Source organism: Ursus arctos, unplaced genomic scaffold, assembly GCF_023065955.2.
Source record: "Ursus arctos isolate Adak ecotype North America unplaced genomic scaffold, UrsArc2.0 scaffold_15, whole genome shotgun sequence".
NCBI classification, from domain to species: Eukaryota; Metazoa; Chordata; class Mammalia; order Carnivora; family Ursidae; genus Ursus; species Ursus arctos.
In genome coordinates, this window is record NW_026622819.1 from 32577723 (window position 1) to 32599041 (window position 21319).

Below are 21319 nucleotides of genomic sequence, written 5' to 3' on the forward strand. Positions count from 1 at the left end.
CTTTTCCTCCCTAAAACACATGCTGCTTGTTCTTATCTTCCCTCTCTCCTATTCTATTGTAGATTTTTACCTTGGTTTTGGTTCACCTTTCCATTGACACATCACCTGTTTTTTAAATTCCCTGGTTAGATCTAAGGTTCAGATGAGAAGCAAGACCAGCAAACTGATTCAGACAGTCTCTCTCGGTCTTTCTCACTTTCCCCGGGATCATCTCATGTCCAGATTTATGTGTTCAAAAAATAAATTGCATCAGTTGACCCAGAGGTGATCAGATTGTAGGGGCCCAATTTATACTAGCCAAACTCAAGAGATGGGCCAATATACCAGAATATCAGTTCGTTCATTTATTCTCCATTTCAGCTGTCAAGCAATTTCATTTCCGCTGGTTATTGTATTAGTTTTTTTAGAAAGAGAGAAAAAACAGAAAGCAAGGTAAGAATCAGAAGGTAATTTGGCAACTGTAGAGTTGGAATAGAGGGAACTGAATGACTTCAGGCGAGAACATCACCAAGCTCTGAGAGATTATTTTACCTGTTTCTGTACTGAGATATTCTTGTGGGCTGATTAAAGCACTCTTGGCCAGGAGTAGTTGGAGGAGACAAAGTCACAGATTATTTACTATCTAACTTTTTTTTAGCATTTCTCATCCATCATTAATTGATTGGACTAGATTGCCTCTCAAGTCACAAGTTTCTTTTTTTTTTTTTTTTTGCCTATAATTATTTTTTCCCAAATTTTAATTTAAATTCGAGTTAGTTAACATATAGCATAATATTGGTTTCAGGAATAGTATTTAGCGATCCATCACTTAAATATAACACCCAGTGTTCATCACAACAAGTCCCCTCTTAATACCCATCACTCATCTAGCCCATCCCCCACCCACCTCCCTCCATCAACCCTCACTTTGTTCTCTATCGTTAAGAGTCTCTTATCGTTTGCTACTTGCTCTCTCTCTCTCTGTCTCTTTTTCCCTTCCCATATGTTCATCTGTTTTGTTCCCTAAATTCCACATATGAGTGAAATCATATGGTATTTGTCTTTTTCTGGCTGGCTTATTTTGCTTAGCATTATACACTGTAGTTCCATCCACATTGTTGCAAATGTCAAGAGTTCATTCCTTTTCATGACTGATTAATATTCCAGTGTGTGTGTGTGTGTGTGTGTGTGTGTGTGTGTGTGTGTGTGTATCACATCTTCTTTATCCATTCATGAGCTGATGGACACTTGGGCTCTTTCCATAGTTTGGCTCTGGTTGATAATGCTGCTATAAACATTGGGGTGCAGGTACCTCTTTGAATCTTGTTTTTCTATTCTTTGGGTAAATACATAGTAGTGCAATTCCTGGATCATAGGGTAGCTCTATTTTCAACTTTTTGAGGAACCCCCATACTGTTTTCCAGAGTGGCTGCACCAGCTTGCATTCCCACCAACAGTGTAAGAAGGTTCCCCTTTCTGCATCCTCACCAACATCTGTTGTTTCCTGAGTTGTTAATTTTAGCCATTCTGACAAGTGTGAGGTGGTATCCTAGTACCTGATTTGCATTTCCCTGATGCTGAGTGATATTGAGCATCTTTTCATGTGTCTGTTAGCTATCTGGATTCTTCTTTGGAGAAATGTCTATTCGTAACTTCGGCCCATTTATTAACTGTATTATTTGTTTTTGGGGTGTTGAGTTTGAGAAGTTCTTTATAGATTTTAGATACTAACCCTTTATCAGATATGTCGTTTGCAGATATCTTCTCCCATTCTGTAGGCTGTCTTTTAGTTTTATTAATTGTTTCCTCTGCTGTGCAGAAGCTTTTTATCTTGATGAAGTCCCAATACTTCATTTTATTTTTGTTTCCCTTGCCTTTGGAGACGTGTCTAGCAAGAAGTTGCTGCGGCCGAGGTCACAGAGGTTGCTGCCTGTGTTCTCCTCTAAGATTTTAATGGTTTCCTCTCTCACATTTAGGTCTTTAATCCATTTTGAATTTATTTTTGTGTATGGTGTAAAGAAGTGGTCCAGTTTCATTCTTCATGTTGCTGTCAGTTTTTTCAACACCATTCATTGAAGAGACTGTATTGTTTCCATTAGATATTTTCTCCTGTTTTGTTAAAAGATTAACTGACCATACAGGTGTGGGTCCATTTCTGAGTTTTCTATTCTGTTCCATTGATCTATGTGTTTGTTTTGTGCCAGGACCATATTGTCTTGATGTCAAGTACGAATTTCTATGCTCTGCTAAAAAGCCCTTCTCCAGTTGGGTGTGTTTCAGTGGTGACTGGATAATAATCTTCCTGATTAACGTTTAGGAAGTCAACCTTGGACTCTATAATGGACTTTTAGAGATTGTGTTAGTTTTCCATTGCATCCATAACCAATTATCATAAATATATTGGCTTGTGACGACACCCATTTATTACCTCACAGTTCTGTAGGTAAGAAATCTGGGCACAACATGCATGGCTCAGCTGAATTCTCTGCTTAGAGAATGCAGAAATCAAAATATTTTTTAGGGCTTTGCTACCTCTGGAGGCTCTGGGGATAAATTTGCTTCCAAGCTTCTTAAGGTTGCTAACCCAATTCAGTTCCATGACATCGGAGGACTGTCTTCTCGGTTTCCTTGCTGGCGGTCTGCTGGGAGCCAGTTTTTGCTCCCAGAGACTACCTGCCTTGCGTCTCATGCTCTCTGTGCTGCCCCCGCCAGGAGCAGCATTCAAGTCCCTCTCAGATTTCTCGTCTCTCTCACTTCCTCTTCTGCCACATCTCACTGATTACCTCTGCTTTTACAGGCCAATGACATTGACTCACCTCAGTCATCTAGGATAATCCCCTATTTTAAAATCAGTTGATTAGTAACCTTAATTACATCTGCAGAGTTCCTTCAGAGAAGTACCTAAATTAGTGTTTGCTTGAAAAACCAGAGATGGTCATCTCGAGGGGACCTCGTGAGCGACACTTCGAAATAATATTTTGTCATTGCTTGAGTGATCTTATCTGTGAATGGCTCATTTCATCCATTATGTGTATTCCTTTTATCTTGCCATTTCATGGGATAATATTTTCTTTTCCTACCTTTATGTTTAATATTTCAATCACTTGGCATGGAAAGTCCTCTATTGCAAAAATTACACTTATTGGTTGACTAAATGGGAAAGATTGATATTCTTCCTCTCCCTCCACTCAGCTGGGGAAGGCTCCCTGGGGCACGTGAGCACTATTTTCACAAACCGAAAAATCACAGTGCATTTGGTTTGTACTAGGTGGTGATTCGCAGCCCTAGCTGCACTTCAGAATCACACAACAAATGTTAAAGGATTACTACTCAGGCCCCACCACAGAGATTCTAATTTATCTAGAAAACCAAGTCATTTTTTTTTTTTTAAGTTTCCCACATGGTTCTAATTTGCGGTCAAGACTGAGAACTATTGATATGCTCCAAACTTTCTGTTTTGGAGATAAGGAAGCAGAGGCTGAGGGTGAGAAATGATTTGCTTAAAGTCTCATAACTAGTGACAGCTCTGGTGCTCTGTGCCAGCTTTGTGCCCCAAACAAAAGGTTTATGATTTAACTCAATGTCGATTTCAGTGCTCAGTCGTTAACATGCAGAATGAATGTGAGAGAGGTCTAGAACATCCTGCCTCTTGCTTCAGTAGCAAGACTGTTTCTTTCCAGGACTTGAAGAAACTCTTAGACCTTGCAAAATAACTGTTCAAAGGTCCCTTCTCAACAGCTTGACCTGCTCATGAGCAATGAGGACAGAGACATTTTGTCCTCGCCAGGGAGCTGGCTGCGTGGACATGCACAATCTCTCGGTGTCCCAGAACTACACGCTCCCATGTGGCCTCCACTTAGCTGCATGTGACTCTGGAACACTTCAAGCTTGGCTAGCGCTGGTTGTGATGTGTGGCGCGAAATACACACTAGGTTCGAAGATTCCATATGAAAAAAGGAGTGTAAAATATCTCAATACTTTTCCTATCACCTATATGAGGAACTGATAACATTTTGGATATATTGGGTTAAAGAAGATACATGATTAAAACAAATGTTATGTATTTCTTTGTTAATTTGGTTACTCGGAAATTTAAAAGCACATACGTGGCTGGCACTTGTGTCTCACACTCTATTTCTGTGACACTATTCTAGAGGGCATTTTCTACTCAAGCTGTTAACAGTGAATGGTCCAAGTCAAGCTGTGACATCTCCCATGATCTCCAAGAGTGAAGTGGTATATTATAAACTTCCTGGAGCTGAGACATGACATTGATCTGCCCAATGTCTGCCATCTATCTGGCAGCCAGTCGGTCTGGCCAAATAGACTTCTTTCTATTTATAAATATAGGCTTAAAGGAGGCGGCGGTGGGGAGGTGGGGATGCCCCCGTGTCATGGAAAGAGCACACTGTGTGGCTCTTAAGTAATGTACCTGAAGGTCGACCAGGTGCTCTTGGAGACTCGAAGGCCTAGAGATGAATATTATAGCCCTTGAGCAATAATCCCAAAGAAATTGCTGTGTCAGCATTTATGAATTATTAGCATGCTTGACAGGTCTGGAGCACTGAAAATCCTGTGGTGTCTGCCCCTGTGTGTAATTCAAATCCAAACTTCACTCTTTCTCTTTTTCTTACTGTCTATAGCTTATCCTGCCTCACTGGTACCACCCAGCTGGCATGCTTAGTCAGCCTCGTTTCCCATTTACGAAGAAGCACGGGAAGGGGAAGGCAGGCCTTGGAGACCTCAAGCATGGTTCTGTCTGGGGGATTCACTTTACGTCTCAAAGTTCCTCTGAACTCTTACTTTCTCAGTTTGAAAATGAGGTGGTCTTTCGCAGCGTCTGTGTAAACGTCGAGAGAAATAAGAAGACTCCTGGCAGGCTTATTCACCGGGCCGATTTTAGAGTAGGCATCTACCCTGTGTCAGGCCCAAGGCTAACTGTCAGGGATCCAGTGAGTGAGTGAAACACACCTACTGCCCCCAGTTGCTCACAGCGAAACGAAGAGAAAGACAAGGTGCCTGGCAACATTAGGGTAGGAGTAGTCCTCCATGAACGGAGCTTTCTTTACACCGCTCAGCATGGGATTTGGCCTCTCACAGAATCGTGGGATGGTGTGCAGACAGGGCCACTGAGGCCCCCAGTGATTAAGTGACTGCCCGAGTTACCGAGTCAGGCCGTCTTGAGCTGGCAGCCGGGCATGGGATTGCTGACTCCTTCTTTAGAAATGCTTCGTCCAGAAGATCACATTGCCTCACTCTTGGTTTCTCAACTTGTTTACCTTAAAAGAACAAGTTCATTTTGGACTTGATAAAAAGCAAGAAGAGTTTCTCCCAATCTTTGCTCTGTATGTTATCTGGGTCTGCTAGTAGCCCGTTTTAGCACACTATGAGTTATTGTACTAATCACTGTCAGATTATAATCTCATCAAGATAATACTGTTTGTGTTTGAAGGCTTCATTCTATGAGATCATGTCTTACAGCCTATTTCCTGTTAAATTAGGTAAAACAAAGCCAGTTTCCATCTGAGAGTTTGAAAGAAACTCTAACATCTTTAACTTTGTTTAAAGCATATGCCCCATGTTCTGTAGGATCTATCACAGTCATAAAAAAAAAAATAGGTTTAAAAAAGAGCCACTTATGGAAAGAGAGAGAAACAGTAGAAGTTCAGTAAGAAGTTTGTGTTTTCAAATTCTGTTTTGGAAAAAAATGACTCGGTAGGTGCAGTGATGTAAAGTATGATGTAAAAAGGAACATACTGTTCAAATGAGCGCCTTTGCAATTGACTCCTGCCTTGTGAGTCGGTCGGGGCAGCGCGCGAAGCAGGCTGGGCGTCTGGCGGCCATGCACGAGGATAGTTGCTGCAGTGAGGTACCGCAAGGTGCCACTGAGTCATACTGAACTCAAACAGAGTGCCCTATGTGCCGAGAACATCCACTCCCAGCAGTATACCCATGCCCACCAAAATAGGAGCAGTACTAAGCACTTAGTGCTGAAAAGGCCTGTATTTTCTCTCTTCTCCGGAAAGGAAGAGGCGAAGACCTAAATTCCCATAATCCAGCTGCCTTTTGTATTCTCACAGGGACAGGCCTAGCTGCAAGCCAAGCGTCCTATCACTGGAATTCATCTACCCAGTTTTCAGCTCTAGAAATCCATGATTCACAAAACAAATGATCTGGACCCAGTAACAACAGCCTAGCCTTTTTTTTTTTTTTATAGCAGATGAGCTCGTCATGATGGGTGAAATCAGCCTCTAGGTTATTTCCCACAATCCGGCCTCCGTTTCGAAGGTGCACAGTTGCCCGTACACCTAAGCAAAACCGAGCAGCCTTCCCGCCTTAGCCTAGGAGACGCCCGCGTTACATCGTGATGATTCTTTCTTTCCTTGGACCCTTATGTGATGTAAGTGCGTGATTGAAGAAGGGAGTCTTGTGTGTTGTGGCTAACCAAGAGCACGTTTGCTGATTGCTTAACCAGCTCCCTAGGCTTCCATGTCATGGTGTATAAATGAGGGCCCCACTCCCCATCCACCCCATGGAAACTTTATAAAACACAGTCAGTAGCTACTGGTATCAGAAAGAGTCTAATAACTTATTTATTGGATTCATGCAGAGGGCATGCTAAATGTTTTGAATAAATCACCTCATTTAATCTCCTCCTGATTTTCCTATGAAAAAGGTAATAATATTATCATCATTAGAGTAGAGAAAAGTCAACAGGTTTGGTAAAGCTAGGGTTTGAACCGAGCTCTCTCTGACTCCAGAACACATGCTCTTAACCCCAAGCTCACTCTCTCTGTAAATGAAGATCAAAGATGGCATTTATGGTAGAGGCTGATGTTAATTTCTAAAGACTTGGGAAAATATTGATCAATCATCATTAACTAAATATGATCAGCTAACAGTGGAACAGATGGCATTAAAGGAAATCAGGTGTCCAGGGTTCACTCAGTAGTACTGTCTCTTACATCTTGTATCAGTGTCAGCAGATTGCTGAATCTTTGTCCCTGTTACCTCCGTGGAGCCTAGATAGCACCATCCACTTCCCCAGCTGCTGTGTGTGCTGTGTCCAGTTTGTACTGGCTCGTGAATCCGAGTTCATTGACTTCAGGGAATCCAGGTTCGGTGACTTGGTAACTTAAAATCAGCCTTGGTGGAGGTATTTACACCACAGAAACTGGTAAATGCTACCAATCATGGTCCTTCTCTCTCTCTCTTTCTCTCTCTCTCTCTTTAATTCCAATTAAAAGAGACAATTGTTACACATTTATCAGTGCACCGCTGTCTATGACTCAAAGAGAGAGTATGAATTGTCACCCTTCTAAAGGGAAATAAAGGCATACTGGGTACCCTACAAATAGATTCATGCCTAATTCTTCAGTCCCCGTCATTCTGCATTTGGGATGACCTCTTAAAATGTAACTGTAAAGATTTTATATGTCATTAGAAATACGAAATTTTGTATTATTGTTTCTGTTACAAAAACATATTTTATATATGTTATAGTTTAATGTTTCTGAACACAAGTACAGACATACAAACTATAAAATATATATCAGTCTTGTCAAAGAGAAATATAAAATATAATGCAAGCCACATCTGTGATTTTAAATTTCCTGCTGGTCTCATTTAAAAAAATAAAAAGAAATAGGAATTGTTCGTTTTCAATCATATGTTTATTTAACCCAGCTATCCAAAGTATGAGTTTAACCTGTAGTAAACATAGACCTTGTTGAAATATTTTGCATGCCTTTTTTGTATCAAGCCTTCAAAACCCATGTATGTTTTATACTTACAGCACATCTTAATTTGAATACTAAATTTGCATCAGAGATACTTAATCTGTTTTTGTATTTAATAAAATCTATAGCTGAAAACCTAGATTCGTATCACAACCTGTTTCAAATATACTTAATTAAATGCTTAATTAAAATACTTAATTAAAGTTACATAAAAATTTAGCTTATTTAATTCCTCAGTTGCATTAGCCACATTTCCAGTGCTCGGTGGCCACTGGTGATTGGCGGTAACCGAGCTGGTCAGTGCAGCTACGTATCATCTATGCTTTAGCTGTTTTATAAAAAGGAAGATTTATTATATATACTACTCCCAAAGGCCTTTTTTCCCCTCATACGTTACACATTTAAAATAATTTTCCGTCCTGTATTCCCCACTGCCTGAGAAGGGAAAAATCTCAGCGAAAGTAGGTATGTCAGTAATGTCTGTGACTTTTTCTCTCTCACTAATTGGAAAGAAAGAAATTGACCTAAGGCAGTTTGGATCTGACCAATTTTCAAATGACCAGCACCGTAAAAAGTGGGTAATAACACGAACAAATGCAAACTAGTCAAACAAATGCCTGGTACTAATTAGAATGGGTCATTTCAAATACGCTTTTGGATTTGCCTCTTTTTCGATATCGAGTTCTTAGAACAGCTTCACCTGGAAATCAACTCGAGTCAGTTTTGCAATATATCATTACTAATGAACACCTGCATCAGAAAGTACACATTTATTAGGTTATCTAACGAGACTGTTGGTTTTGCAATATAAACAATTCTGTTTCTGTGGGGATTTTTTAATCAGCTCTTACTTTTTTGGTATCAGGATAGCTAGATCAATAAAACAAAAAATTGGGGGGCGCCTGGGTGGCACGGCGGTTAAGCGTCTGCCTTCGGCTCAGGGCGTGATCCTGGCGTTACGGGATCGAGTCCCACATCAGGCTCCTCTGCTATGAGCCTGCTTCTTCCTCTCCCACTCCCCCTGCTTGTGTTCCCTCTCTCGCTGGCTGTCTCTCTCTGTCGAATAAATAAATAAAATCTTTAAAAAAAAATAAAAATAAAACAAAAAATTGGGGAAATAATTATTTCTATCAATTTAGCTGCCATATTGGTATTTTGTCTTTGTTAAGGCAAACTACAAGTTCCTCAATCCATCATATTATTCTATCTATATATTAATATGCTGACATCATTCTTCTAGGGATGCTGTTGACCACTTTCCTTTTAAATACTTGGTACAAATCAGAGGGTGTAAGTGGCTTTGGTTGGTGGTTCCTTTTGTCTTTGCCAAATTACAAACCGTATAGGAGCACATTTTCCCCTAAATGGCTTAATATACTTTATAATATTACTTTTAATAAAGTTAATGTGGGGGTTCTTCATGAAATAGCCTAGTTTTTGTATTAAATTCATCTGGTACTCATCATCTCTATGTAAAAATCTCTGAAATCCAGTAATGACTTCCCTCTCTCTTTCAGTCTTTGGTCTCCTACCTTCAGCTTCCCACCAGACATTTCTTACACTTCCACAAGCCTTTGAATCACTATGAAATCACTTTAATACCAAATATCCCAAGACAGTCATGTAATCTGCTCTTCCTGAATTCAGATCCCAAAATCCTGATTTCTATCAATAGCGCCATCTCTCATGCACACATATACTATATACTCATTCATTTGTGGATAGACATATTTTCTTTATCATCTCCTGTATCCAGTCATCGCCAAATCTTGTCAGTATTTCCCAGTGATACCAAGTTAAGAAAGTATGAGGGGCAGATTTATCCTAAGAAAAATCCACTTTGCACTTTGCTTTACCTATCCCAAAATTTCCAGTGACTTTCTGATTAATATGAGTTGAACTGCTGGGGCACCTCGTTGGCACAGTCATTGAGCATCTGATTCTTAATTTTGGCTCAGGTCGTGATCTCAGGGTCCTGGGATGGTGGGATCCCGCCCCCGCCCGCCCCCCATCTCCGAGCTCAGTGGGGTGTCTGATTGGGGATTTCTCTCCCTCTCCCTCTGCTCCTCCCCCCAGCTCATACTAAATCAGTCAATCAATCAATTCTTTTAAAAATACATGCGTTGAACTGCTGTTTCGATCTAGTGCTCTCTTACCAATCCAGTTTTATTCCCCTGTATTCTTAATTTCAAACCTTGTTCTGTCTCTCACCTCCAGCTACTGCCCTGAACTAATTAGACCCAGAGCCATACCCAGGACATTTGTACCATCTGAGTTTTTACCCATAATGCAAGTTCACCCCCCCCCCCATTCCTTACCTATCACAGTCTTCTCTGTCATTTAATTCTAATTTGAAGCCCCTCAGTTCAGTGGCTGATTTTTTCCCACTTTGCTCTTTCTTCCATTTTTAGGTATGCTTCCTCTTTTCCCACTTTCATTTGCCTACCTTGCCTAATTCTTGAGGTAAAGAACCATGATTCTGTTTGCTTTTGCATTCTCCAGGGTGCCCTGCACAATTCTAGGAGTTCAGCAAATACTTGCTAATTTTAAAATAAAGAGAATTGAACTAATTCCTTTCTTGGCCTGGAATTGGTTGTAACATGTTGGAAAAAATATTATATTTAATCTCCATCTCTTCTCATGTGTTTATGTACTGTTTTATAGCCAAGGAATAAAAGTCAGTATATCACAGGCCTAACAGTAATTTAGAGTCTCCTCTGCTGGGCAGTTTACAGAATTAAAACTTACACCAGCTGGATTACACTGCTTTTCAGCTGGCTCTCCCTTGAGGAAGTTGGGGGAGAGGAGGGAGGAGGGCAGGCAGAATGCCTCAGGCTTTGAAAGTGGAAATGGTGCGAGTTCCATTATGCAAGAATGGAGCTTGTCTCCCCCACCCAACCACTGCCCCACCCCAAATGAAAATCTTGCCATGAGGCTGTAGCCAAAGAATGCATAAATATCAGTAGAAATTTAGAGAGGTGTTTTCCCTAGAAAAATATTGCAAACTTAAAAACCCAATAGGCTAAGGTACATTTATTTGATCGATTCCCCTGGACAGTACCTGCCTCTACATAGAGACTTATATTGGGGAAGGGGAATAATGGGACTTTCTCCTGCTCACATCTGGCACATTATCGGCAGACAACACTGAAGTTTCACACTGTGTGTGTTGGCACTTTGTCCTCTCCTAGGAACGTTTTCTCCCGGCTAAAACCTAATAAAGAAGGATCCTCTTATCTAGAAGCTGCCATAGGGAGTACTGCAGAACTGAAGGTGGCAGCTTCCAGTCAAATCGAACAGAGTGTCCATCAGTCCGGCTGTGGGTTGGCCCTGGGGACAGTTAGTTCAATAGGGGACAACTGTCACAGTCAGCCCCCCTGAGCCAGCAACCGTGGAAGCAGAGCTTCAGTCTTGGATGGAGCAGTGAGCTCTTCCTGAATCCAGCCACACGTCTCCATCCTCTTCTCTGCTCCCTAGCTGGAGCGCGAGTCGGGGCAGTCTGCAATGCTCTCAGTGTGGTGAATGGTTCTCGTCGCCTATTTGGGAGAATGGCAGTTTTAAATACCTCCTTTTCTGCTGCCGGAGTGTGCAAACAGATTTCTGGTTGACTTTGCTTTAAGATTCTGATTGGTTTCATTTTATGAGCTAGAAGGCGTGCTATGGAAATAGGTTGTGATCGTTTGGAAGAGGTGAAGTTCATTTGCAGACAGCAACTTTCAAAAGTTTGGGGTTGGGTGGGAGTCAACTATTATTCATCTGAAGCAAAATTCACTTGTTTGGGGCATCTGCCAAGTATCTTTGAACTGTTTGAAGAGGGGACTTCCAAACCAGAGAAAGCAGCCTTCTGAGCAACGCAAACCTATTTGTGTCTTTATTCAGTTGCAAAGCCAAAACCCCTGCCTGGGAATTAGAATTCTGTTACAACCTGATATACAGAGAGCAAGTGCCAACGGAGGTTTCTTTACCTGACGCTAAGTGCGTTGGGAGATTGCTAGTAAAAGTAACACTGTATATAGAGCCCAGTTCCTCCATGCTTTTCCGACTTAAAAAAAAAAAAAAACTTGAAAAATAAATTTTAAAAGGAAATATCCAGTTAACAGGATGGCATTTTCAGCCTGTAGCATATTTGTTTTTAGCCTTTTTACGTATTTCTGCTGGAGGCTTCAAGCTCGGATTCCATGGCCTATTCACCTACTAGTAAAGGGTCTAAGGAGAGATGCTCCGAGGTTCACGTTTGCGAAGTAGACAGATGAGGATGATGCAAGGCCATTAGCTCAGAGCCTTCCAGGTTAGGAATTCAAACCGCGGATGGTACAATAACTGTATCCCACATTTGTGTGAACTCTCGTAATTGGCCAAGTGTGTTCATGGGCAGTGTCACGCTCAGTTCTGCCAGTGACTCCAGGAGCCAGTGTTTGAAGGCGTTCTTTATGCATTCGGCCTGTGCGTGCGCATTCAGACACAGGAAGATATTCAGTTATGTAGAGATGTGTATTCTTACGTTCCTTTAGGAATGTAAAATCATATGGACCAAAAAAAGAAATGATGGGCCCTCCACTGTCTAGAAATGAAAGTATGAAACATCACATTTGATGCCTATTCAGAAGTACATGGCCTTTACCATGCCATTCATTCCATTACCTGTGAGAACAAACGTTCTTGTTCATCATTTCAGCCTGATGAGAGGTAACGAGAAGGGCTGTTTCACTATTGTCAAGAATGTAGAGTAGTGAAAATGAGGCCAGAGGGAGGCCCTGGTGGAGAGCCCAGGGCGATGACCAGGTATGCCTGAGTGCTGAGTAAGTAATGTAATTTTATGGAAATCGTACGGCTAAGCTTTAAAGGAGTTGGCATTCGTTGTCAGATGTAACAGCAGCCCTCCAAAGGACAGTGTGCTGAGTTCATTTTAAACCAGCCCAAACTTGTCTCTTCAGAGATCCTAGAAGTGGACACCTGGATTAGTGATTCCAAAAAAGCTTATTTCCTCCAGGCGAAGGCGTGTGCTGGCTGAGGCGTGGTCTGTTCCCCTGTTCATCACACAGAAGGGATCCAGGTGTGCCCACACTTGGGATCCCAAATAGCCAGCAAGGCTGCCAGGGTGTTCACGTTCCCAGGCCTTTCGGAGACCACACTCCTCCTAAAACAGAAAACCCAGGACACCAGGGCTCCTAAGGAGGCCACCTAGGAAGCAGTCTTTTGTTCTCACCGTCTCCTTTCTGCTGTCTTCTAGCTAAACCTCCCCATGAGGGCTCATTAGTACAGTCTTCTGAGTATTAGCTGAGCTCTTCTATTCACTGGGAAACACACTGGAGGAGTCTTACTATTACAAGTGGGGTGTTGTGTTTTTCCTTTTATGGCCTGTCCAGCTCAAGGCCCTATGCTTGGTGATACCGCTGACGAGTTTTTCTATTTCCAGATCAAGTTAAAGTGAAACCACACTGGCCCTTATTATTGAATCAGTGTGTGGGGGTCCTTTGTGGTGAGGTGCTTCTAGGGCTGTTGGCCAGGGTGTGAAGATCTCTAGTGTCCATGTTATTTCCTGGAGCAAGTACCCATGGGAAGTAGAATTTATTATAAACCTACGGTTCGCCCTCATGAAATGTGCAATAATATGAGGGCTGTGAAAGACGTGCTAGGACTCCTTCGAGAACGGACACGCATGTCAGTTCATTCATGGTTTAGCCAGTTTTTAAACAGTATGTAATGATAACGGTCTGCTTTTCGTTGACTTTATCTTATTCTTTTTTGTGCAATCGCAGGTCCTACAGGTATGGATCTCTGGCAGCTGCTGTTGACCTTGGCAGTGGCAGGCTCAGGCAATGCTGTTTCTGGGAGTGAAGGTGAGTTCTGCTTTCCCATTCCCACCCCCGGTGTTTTGAAATAACACTGAACTTTATTTGTTAATTGTAAGGTCTTTGGATGATTTAATTAAAAGAAGTAAGTTTTAAGTAACAGCAAATAGGAAACCTGTCTTAGATTTAAAATCATAAGCTAAGAGGACTTTTCTGTGGGTGTTTTAGGAGGAATACAGTTTTGGCATCTGATGTTTGCACATCAAAAATAAATGCTGCAAATCATGCTGGGGCATTTATACTGAAGGCGAGCCAGGTCTCTTGGGCCTGGGAGAGATACCGAAATTGCACTGGAGGGTTGGTTATTAACCTACTGATCACTCTGCTTCTCCATGACTAAGGATATCATCCCCTAGTTCCAGAGCTCGGAATTAAGGTCTCTGAATCATATTCTCTGAGAGTGGAAATTGTTGGTTTCAAATAAATTTCACCTCTCACACTCTGGGTGATTACGGTTTGGCAAAGTGTGAAGGAAGACACAGCTGAAAATAGTTGACTAATGTACTCAGAGCTCATGAGCTCCTTGGCCATCTCTATAATTCTTCTTCCTTTCTTACGCCGTCTTCCTCGTGGAGAAGTCTCAGTACATTCAAACGTGTGTCTCATGGTGGAAATAACTGGAACAAGAAGGGGTAACGAAAGGGAATGAGAAGAAGGATTTTTCTGTCCAGTAAGGAAACGGTGCAGATAAAGGGGTGGGAGACTTTTTAAAAGATTGTCTTGAGTATTTGATTTTTTTTTCCTCGCTCGGGCGTCAACATAAGAAATGAACAATCTGTTTCTCCTGTCCTGTGCTGTGACACCACATTCAGTTGTTGCTCTACGAGTAGCTGATTCCCCTACTCACCGGGCAACTCATGGTGGAAAACACAGTTTAACAGTAGAGGCAGTGCCTTAAGATGTCCTCCCTGACCTTTGAGCCAAAAATAAATCTGTAGTAGTGAGCGGCGGAGGGCGACCAGAGTAAAACAAAACAAAACAAAAAATAAGAAGGATAAAATATGTTACTTTATCTTTTAAAGCAATTTAAAAATATTTATAGAAAAGAAGTCATAATTGTTTGAAATATTTTTGGGTCTCTCTGGTGTTATAATGTCAACATTGTGCAAGTCAAACATGGAGAGAATTGCAGGCTCCATTTCAGCAGCTTTTCCCATGGCTGGTTTTAGACCCTGGTTCGGAGCCAAAGAATTACAGCTGAGATCCTCGGCTACCCCAAAGTCATGGTGGTTTAATCTCTACTTTCTTCATTAAGATGGCTTTCACTGCACTGGGCAAGGCTTGAGGAATTTAAAAAACCTGTGACATGAAAAGTATGGCAAAGGAAATCTTTAAAGAATATTAAAAATGTGTCCCCAGCGAAAGGAGAGAGCTCAAGTTACACTTAGGCCTAGAGAGTAGCATCTATTTCAGCTGCTTTGACATTTTAGCTTTGACATAAACCTTTAACTTCATAAGGAGAGTGGAGAAAACAGCACCATTAACTGGTTTTATGTTTGCTTTTTGTTTTGCTTTTTGATAGCTTTTTCTTTGCTTTGTCTGTTTGGGGGTAGCAGAGATAAGAAAATGCAATGGCTTACAGCAAACAAGTCACGCAGCCTTCCGGTACTTACACCGAAGTAATTTAGCAAAGGAAAACATTTCTTTCTCCTCTTTTTTTTTTTTTTTCTTTTTTAAGTTAGTGGGCTAAGCCAAATTCTTTTGGAATATGTGGCTACTCCAGAGTTCTACCTTAAAGTGGCCTGGGATTGTTCAGAATGAGTATGATGTTTCCATCAGAAGTTGTAGGTAAACACGTTTGAACATGAGCATGCACACGTGTGAGTGTGTTTACCAGTTCTGGCCATTTATCTGGTGAATTCTGCCAAAGTGATCACGTGACATAACACAGCTTAAATCTCAGATGACATTCAGGGGCCATGCGGTTCTTTTTCTGCCAGGTCCGGATTGTAGCCAATTTTTTTTTTTTTTAATGTCCTCTCCCATTGTATAAGGCAGACTGAAAACATAGGTAAGGATTTAAAACAAAACAACACTACTGTAGTTTTACCAGCCATTCATCTGAATTGAGTTTGGTCAGGGAAAGAGGTGACGCCGCGGAATAAGGGATCTAGAAGGTATTACCTGGAGTAGCTCTCCCAGGAGCTGGTAAAGGATGACAGAGCTGTATGCCTAGGGAAGTTGGCACTTGAAGCCTTGAGCAGGGTTTTTCTTGTTTGGGCAGATGAGCAGTTAGAAATATACTGGCCCCGAGAGGATTTTTCATTACGTCTAATTGCCCCATGGGAAATTTAATGAGAACTCAACATCAAACAGTGCACCACTGTGTTAGCTCAGGTCTTCTAATAGGTGCTGTCTCTCTGTCTTCCACCCTTGGTGTTAGTCCCTACAACCGCTCCTCATGACTGGTTACATCGTCTTGGGGAGAATTTCTCATTCCCAAATCAGGAATGACCAACAATGCCTTATTTTCAAGGGGCTTCCCAGGGTCAGACTGTCAGCTGGTTGCATCAGAACTGCTGCTCCTCAGATGATGATTTTAGGGAGAAATGTGCATGAAGATTTGATGGCTATACATACTCTTCGACCTATTAGGTCGTATCTCTGCTGTTTCAATCAGTCCAAAACTGAGCATCCTCTTTGACCTCACCAGCCTAACATGGGAGCATACAGGCCCCTGCTCTGAAGAAGTCCAGTCTAGTTGGGACATGAGAAACTTCTAGAAATTAATGACAAACTGTATAGCTTTAAGGTCTAAATTACGTAATGAATACAAATGGTCAAGATGCTCTGAAAAAGAATAAATCAAGGTGGACTGGAATAGTTAATGCAAATTCAACGTACAGATTTTTTTTTTTTTTAGACCTTCCTGTTTTCAAAGATTCAACTTAGAGCTACAGGAAATATAGTGATTCTTCCTTCAAGGAATTTATCATGAGCTAAGAGATCAGGAACCTACACAAAGAATTACCAAGTGAGACAGTGTCTAATAACTATCAGAATAGTGGCCCCAACTATACTCTTTGGGAGGAGGGAAGTGAGGAGGGTCACCTCCCGCTGTGGTGAATTAGAGACAACTTCCTGAGGAAGGTCAGTGTTATTTCAGCAGGAACAGGAATACTAGGTTAAGACTTTAAACGGCTGAGAAGAGCACAAGGTGGCTACAGAAATAGCTGATGTGATAGAGGAACAACATAAACAGAAGTTCACATGTATGGATATGAGGTGTACTAGAGAACAGCTCATTCGGTGACTGAGTTTACACTATGTAGCGGCACTGTCCAGGCAAGGAGCAGTTGGTTCTATTTGACACATTTGGCGTTCAATAGATATTTTTTTGAGCACTTACTTTGAAGAAGGCATAGGATTCATTTGGCCAGAGTATGTTGTACACGAGCACTAGATCTGTAAGTATTCACTGTGGAAGTCAACTTGGGTTGGTAGATTTGAGTTAAATTATAGAAGGGCCTAGAGATGGCAAAAGCTTCGTGGAAAAGGCAGGTATGACTGGGCCTTGGAGACTGAAGATAGTATTTAGAGAGGAAGAGAAGAGAGAGAAGTATAAGGCGTATCCAACAAGTCATAGTTCTTCTCAAAGTTGTAGGCCAGGCATAAGAGCTAATGATGGAACATTATGTGTGTGTGTAATATTCGTAGATAACATTTATAATATTTGTGTGTAATGGCTATCGTATGTGTATATATATATATGGCATGGCTTGCAGGCAAAGCACATAATTAGTATTTTATCACTACAAAGATTAAAAGGAACTACATCCTTCTGTATCAGTCAAGGTAAAAATTTACGCCAGGAGTGAGATGCCATGTCCTAAAGGAATCAGGATCCTCAAAATGATGTTCTCTGTATATCTCTGAACATTTTTTATAAACCTGTGCAAACTGATACAGCACTTATGTGGGGGGAAAAGAGACACCTCTGTTCTCATTGCTAACAGATAGGAAATAATGACCCAGTGGAAGGAACACTGTATTTAAAAATAAATAAGTAAATAAGCCTTACCCCCTTACAGTGAGGCTCCACAGAGCCCTGAGAGGTTGCCAAGACATATAAGATATATATCAAGCAAGTATTAGAGTCATGGTTGTAGTTGGTAAGCTGTAAATGGTGTGCCTATTACATGTTTTCAAGAAGGAGCAGTTCTAGGCGTTCTATTCACACTGGGAGTGAAAAAAACCACCATAGAGCTTTACATGGCCGCTGTCTTTACTGTCACCATGAGCAAGAAGAGATCTTTCAGTCTGTTCTCATGCCATGGCCTGAGTCCATGTACCTCAGCAACCCTGTGTCACTGGGTCCTCGCAGGGTCACAAACTTGCTCACTACTGGAGCTCAGCAGGGCGTGGCCAGCCAGGTTGAGGAGTCCCTGGCCCTGTCTTTTGGACGGGTGCCAGTGGAGGAGACCAGCACAGACCTTTGCAGATGGTGACGCAAAACAGTCTTTCATCAGGCTTTTATTGAGCACTTTTCTGGATTCAAGGATAGGATGGATTTTAAATTTATATTCCTACCTTTGGAGAGCCCATGGTTTACAGAAGAGAAGACAGACAAGTAAACATAATTTAATTGTGATCCCCTTAGGTTATTAAGGAGTTTTAAACAGGGTGATAATACTGTTAACGTTTTCACTTTGGAAACACTACTGGTGGTAGGATGAACGTGGATTTGAGATGAAGGTAGAGGAAGATGATTATAATAGGTCAGGAGAGAGATGACATAAATGTGACCATTGTAAAAAATAGGCGGATCACAGAGATGTTGAGACAGAACCACCCGTACTTGGAGTCCAATTACGTGTGGGGTTTGGACTTCAGGAACTGTCAGAGCTTTCTTCCTCCATCCATTTCTAAGTTCTCATCTTCATAGTTAACGTTATCAACATCAGCAATGACTCACTTTTAACATGGTGAAGTCTCAGAACATAGTTCAGCCTGGTAGCAGTGAAGTGGTCCTTGCAGGGAGCAGCTCTGTAGGGCAGGAGACGTGCTGAGACCAGTGGCAGCCGTGTGCCATTTCCCAGAACTCCCGCCCGTCCTCGCTCAGGTCCCGCGGCTGCCTTCCCAGCTCTGCAGTGTGGCTGGAGTACGGCTTAGGCTACTGTGCCCCGAGGGTCCACAGCGGAGCAAAGGCCTGGCTCACTCCCCATGTCATCTCTGGACATTCATGACTTTATCCTGAGACCTGGAACGTACCCCCAGATATTGTATCATCTCTGGAGTATGCACTTACCTCATGGAGTGCAATAAAATGTATACAGGATAAGTTGACAGCAGCAAAGCTCTTGCGCGGGGCAGAATCTGGGAGGTCGGTGAGGCTTGCACATAGCTAAGTGACTCACCCCTACAAAGCATCTGGCAGGGTGAGTGATTAGGTTTGTGCCTCAGCTAATTAGTAAATAAAAGGACTGGGTGGGACCACCCAAGAATAGCCTCAACCTTGAATGTTCACTTCACGCGTGCCAGTGACCAACTGTACTTCTACTCTTCCACCTCGGATCCCAGCTCTTCGGGCATGAGCCAGTCCTGGTCTGCTCAATGTCTCCCTGCCGCTTTGGCTCAGTGGCCTAAACTGGGGCTCCTGTTGTGGGGTAGACAGGAACGAGGTGGGCATGATGGATTTGGTGTGTAGCCAGAGCTCCTGTTCACGGACACATTGGGTTTTCTGCCTCCGATTGGAGGCTAACCCAGGTTTGGCTGTGCAGGAGTCCACATCGGCTGGGACCAGCCCAGCCAGCCTCTGCTTGCGATCGTCCTCCAGGACAGGGGACCCAGCATCCCTCAGGCACCCAGCACCTTTTCCCTAGAAAACCCCCTTGGGAAGAACCTGTGGTTGGTGGTTTTCTCCTCACGTGAATCTTAGTCAATGAGTCATTTTCCCAGAGTTAATTCAGTTTAAACCTTAACTTTAATCTCTATACAATAAAGAATGTTAGACATTTCAGAACCATCAACGAAGGCATCTTTTAAGGCCTAGCCCCTGCTGCTTCTACCTGCCTGCTTACCCAGATCCTACGCTTCTAACTTGTCATCAGGCGGTCCCCAGCAGCCACGACCCTCACCTTTCACCCTCCTGTTTGGGCTTTTCTAGCACATGCAAGTGTGTTTAAGTAATGCTGTCAACAGTGTCATTCTCAAACCCAAAGAGACGCTTCCTCATGATCTGTAGTAAGCAGCGTAAAGGGGGTAATGATGTGCAACATAAACACTCTTCGAAATCTGATGCAGTGACCATACAAAGACAGGACTCTGTGGTGCCCTGGCTGGTGGTTAGTGCCCAGACCGCAGGGCCCAGGGGCTTGGAGCCCTTCTTCGGCATCAGCTGTGAATCAGAGTTTTCTCTGGTCCGTATTTTTCAAACCTATTCAAATAAATCCATAGGATTTCCCCAGATACATCTATCAGGAATCTGTTTCTACAACACCTTACTGACCTTAAGCCTTCACCTTAACTAATTACAGTATCTTCATTACATTTTCTTGGCAGGTTTGCAGGTATGAGAACATGGTGGACCATGTCCGAACCATGGAGGAAATGTTTCAGAATGTTGTTAGCAGAATCTGTCACCAACAGGCTGGACAAAGGCATAGGTGGAGGAGGTGGGCTCAAGGCATAGGAGAAGTGATATTTGCTGTGTGTCTCTCTTCTAAGTGAGGTTGTAATGACATCCGTGTTTCAACTTTTGTGACAAAGTCTGGACTGAGCTTGAAATGGGCAATTTAATTGTTTTCAAATGATTGGCAAAATGACCCCTGTGTACCTTGTGTAATCAAGTATCATGGATTTAAAACTCACTAAACATCCAGGAAGGAAGTTTTGTTCTTCCCATACCCCCCTCCTCTAGCATCCTGACACATACAGTAGATCTCCATTTATTTGTGGAGCGAATGAATGAATCAGAATGTAAATTCTGATCTGGGACGTCTCTAGTCATAGCCCACAGCCATTACTAGTGCTCTGTTATCTCATTTTAATCAGAGTGGGGGCTGAATTAGGACCCCCTTCCGGTGGGAGAGGTCTGGAAATAGCTGTGTAGCTATAGAAGCTAGAACTAGTGGCCTCTAAGAAGCTCCAAGCATCCCTGTGCCCTACCCTCAGCCCTGATTTGTAGGCTTTCTCTGTGGATGGAATGATCTCATTTTTCTACTGTATACTTCAGATGCCATCAAGGCCAAAACTCTGCTCTGTGCACTGAAGCCTAAGAGCCCAATGCCCTTCCTAAGTCTTGCCAACCTTTTTCCAAGTAACTGAACTCTGTACCCCATGCACCAGCCACTGGCTAATATCCTGCATTGAAAGAACCAGTCACCCAGCACCAAACCTCTGACACCACATTTATCTGTGCCCCACCTACCTGATTAAATCACCTCAAATATTGACAGACAGAGAGAGGTATAATGAGACCTGCAGATCCCAAATCCAAGTTTTCTCTGTCCCTTTGGACATTGACCTTTGAATTACGAAAACTCTGATTAGTGATTATATGGAAAGCTGAATCAGTTTTCCCAGGTCCTTTCCTTAAATATCAGGTCTTTCCAGTTTTCCAATGAGAACCCATCTTGAAGTATGAAACCCTCAAAATTAAAATTCGAAGTTATATTGCTAAAATCCTTAGTTTCTTGATCTCTGAATATGAAAATACTGGTATTTTCTGTATTCTCTGACCTTTTAGTAAAACCTTGCAAATTTGTGAAACAAGAAATCATGTTTAGAGCATTTGACTTCTGGATAGCC

At 42.2% G+C, this 21319-nt stretch overlaps 1 protein-coding gene across 7 annotated transcripts in view; it reads left to right on the forward strand.

The window, feature by feature from the left end:
• The window catches only part of GHR (growth hormone receptor), a 250364-nt gene that overhangs the window by 102182 nt on the left and 126863 nt on the right, over window positions 1-21319 (forward strand). For 6 of the 7 annotated variants that reach the window (XM_044387059.3, XM_026506895.4, XM_026506893.4 and 3 more), the window contains exon 2: window positions 13478-13558. In XM_044387059.3, coding sequence (XP_044242994.2) covers window positions 13489-13558 — 70 coding nt within the window. In that variant the 5' untranslated portion in view covers window positions 13478-13488. Of the gene's footprint in view, window positions 1-6196; window positions 6380-13477; window positions 13559-21319 lie in introns of those variants that run through there. The other variant, XM_026506894.4, reaches the window with a different exon arrangement.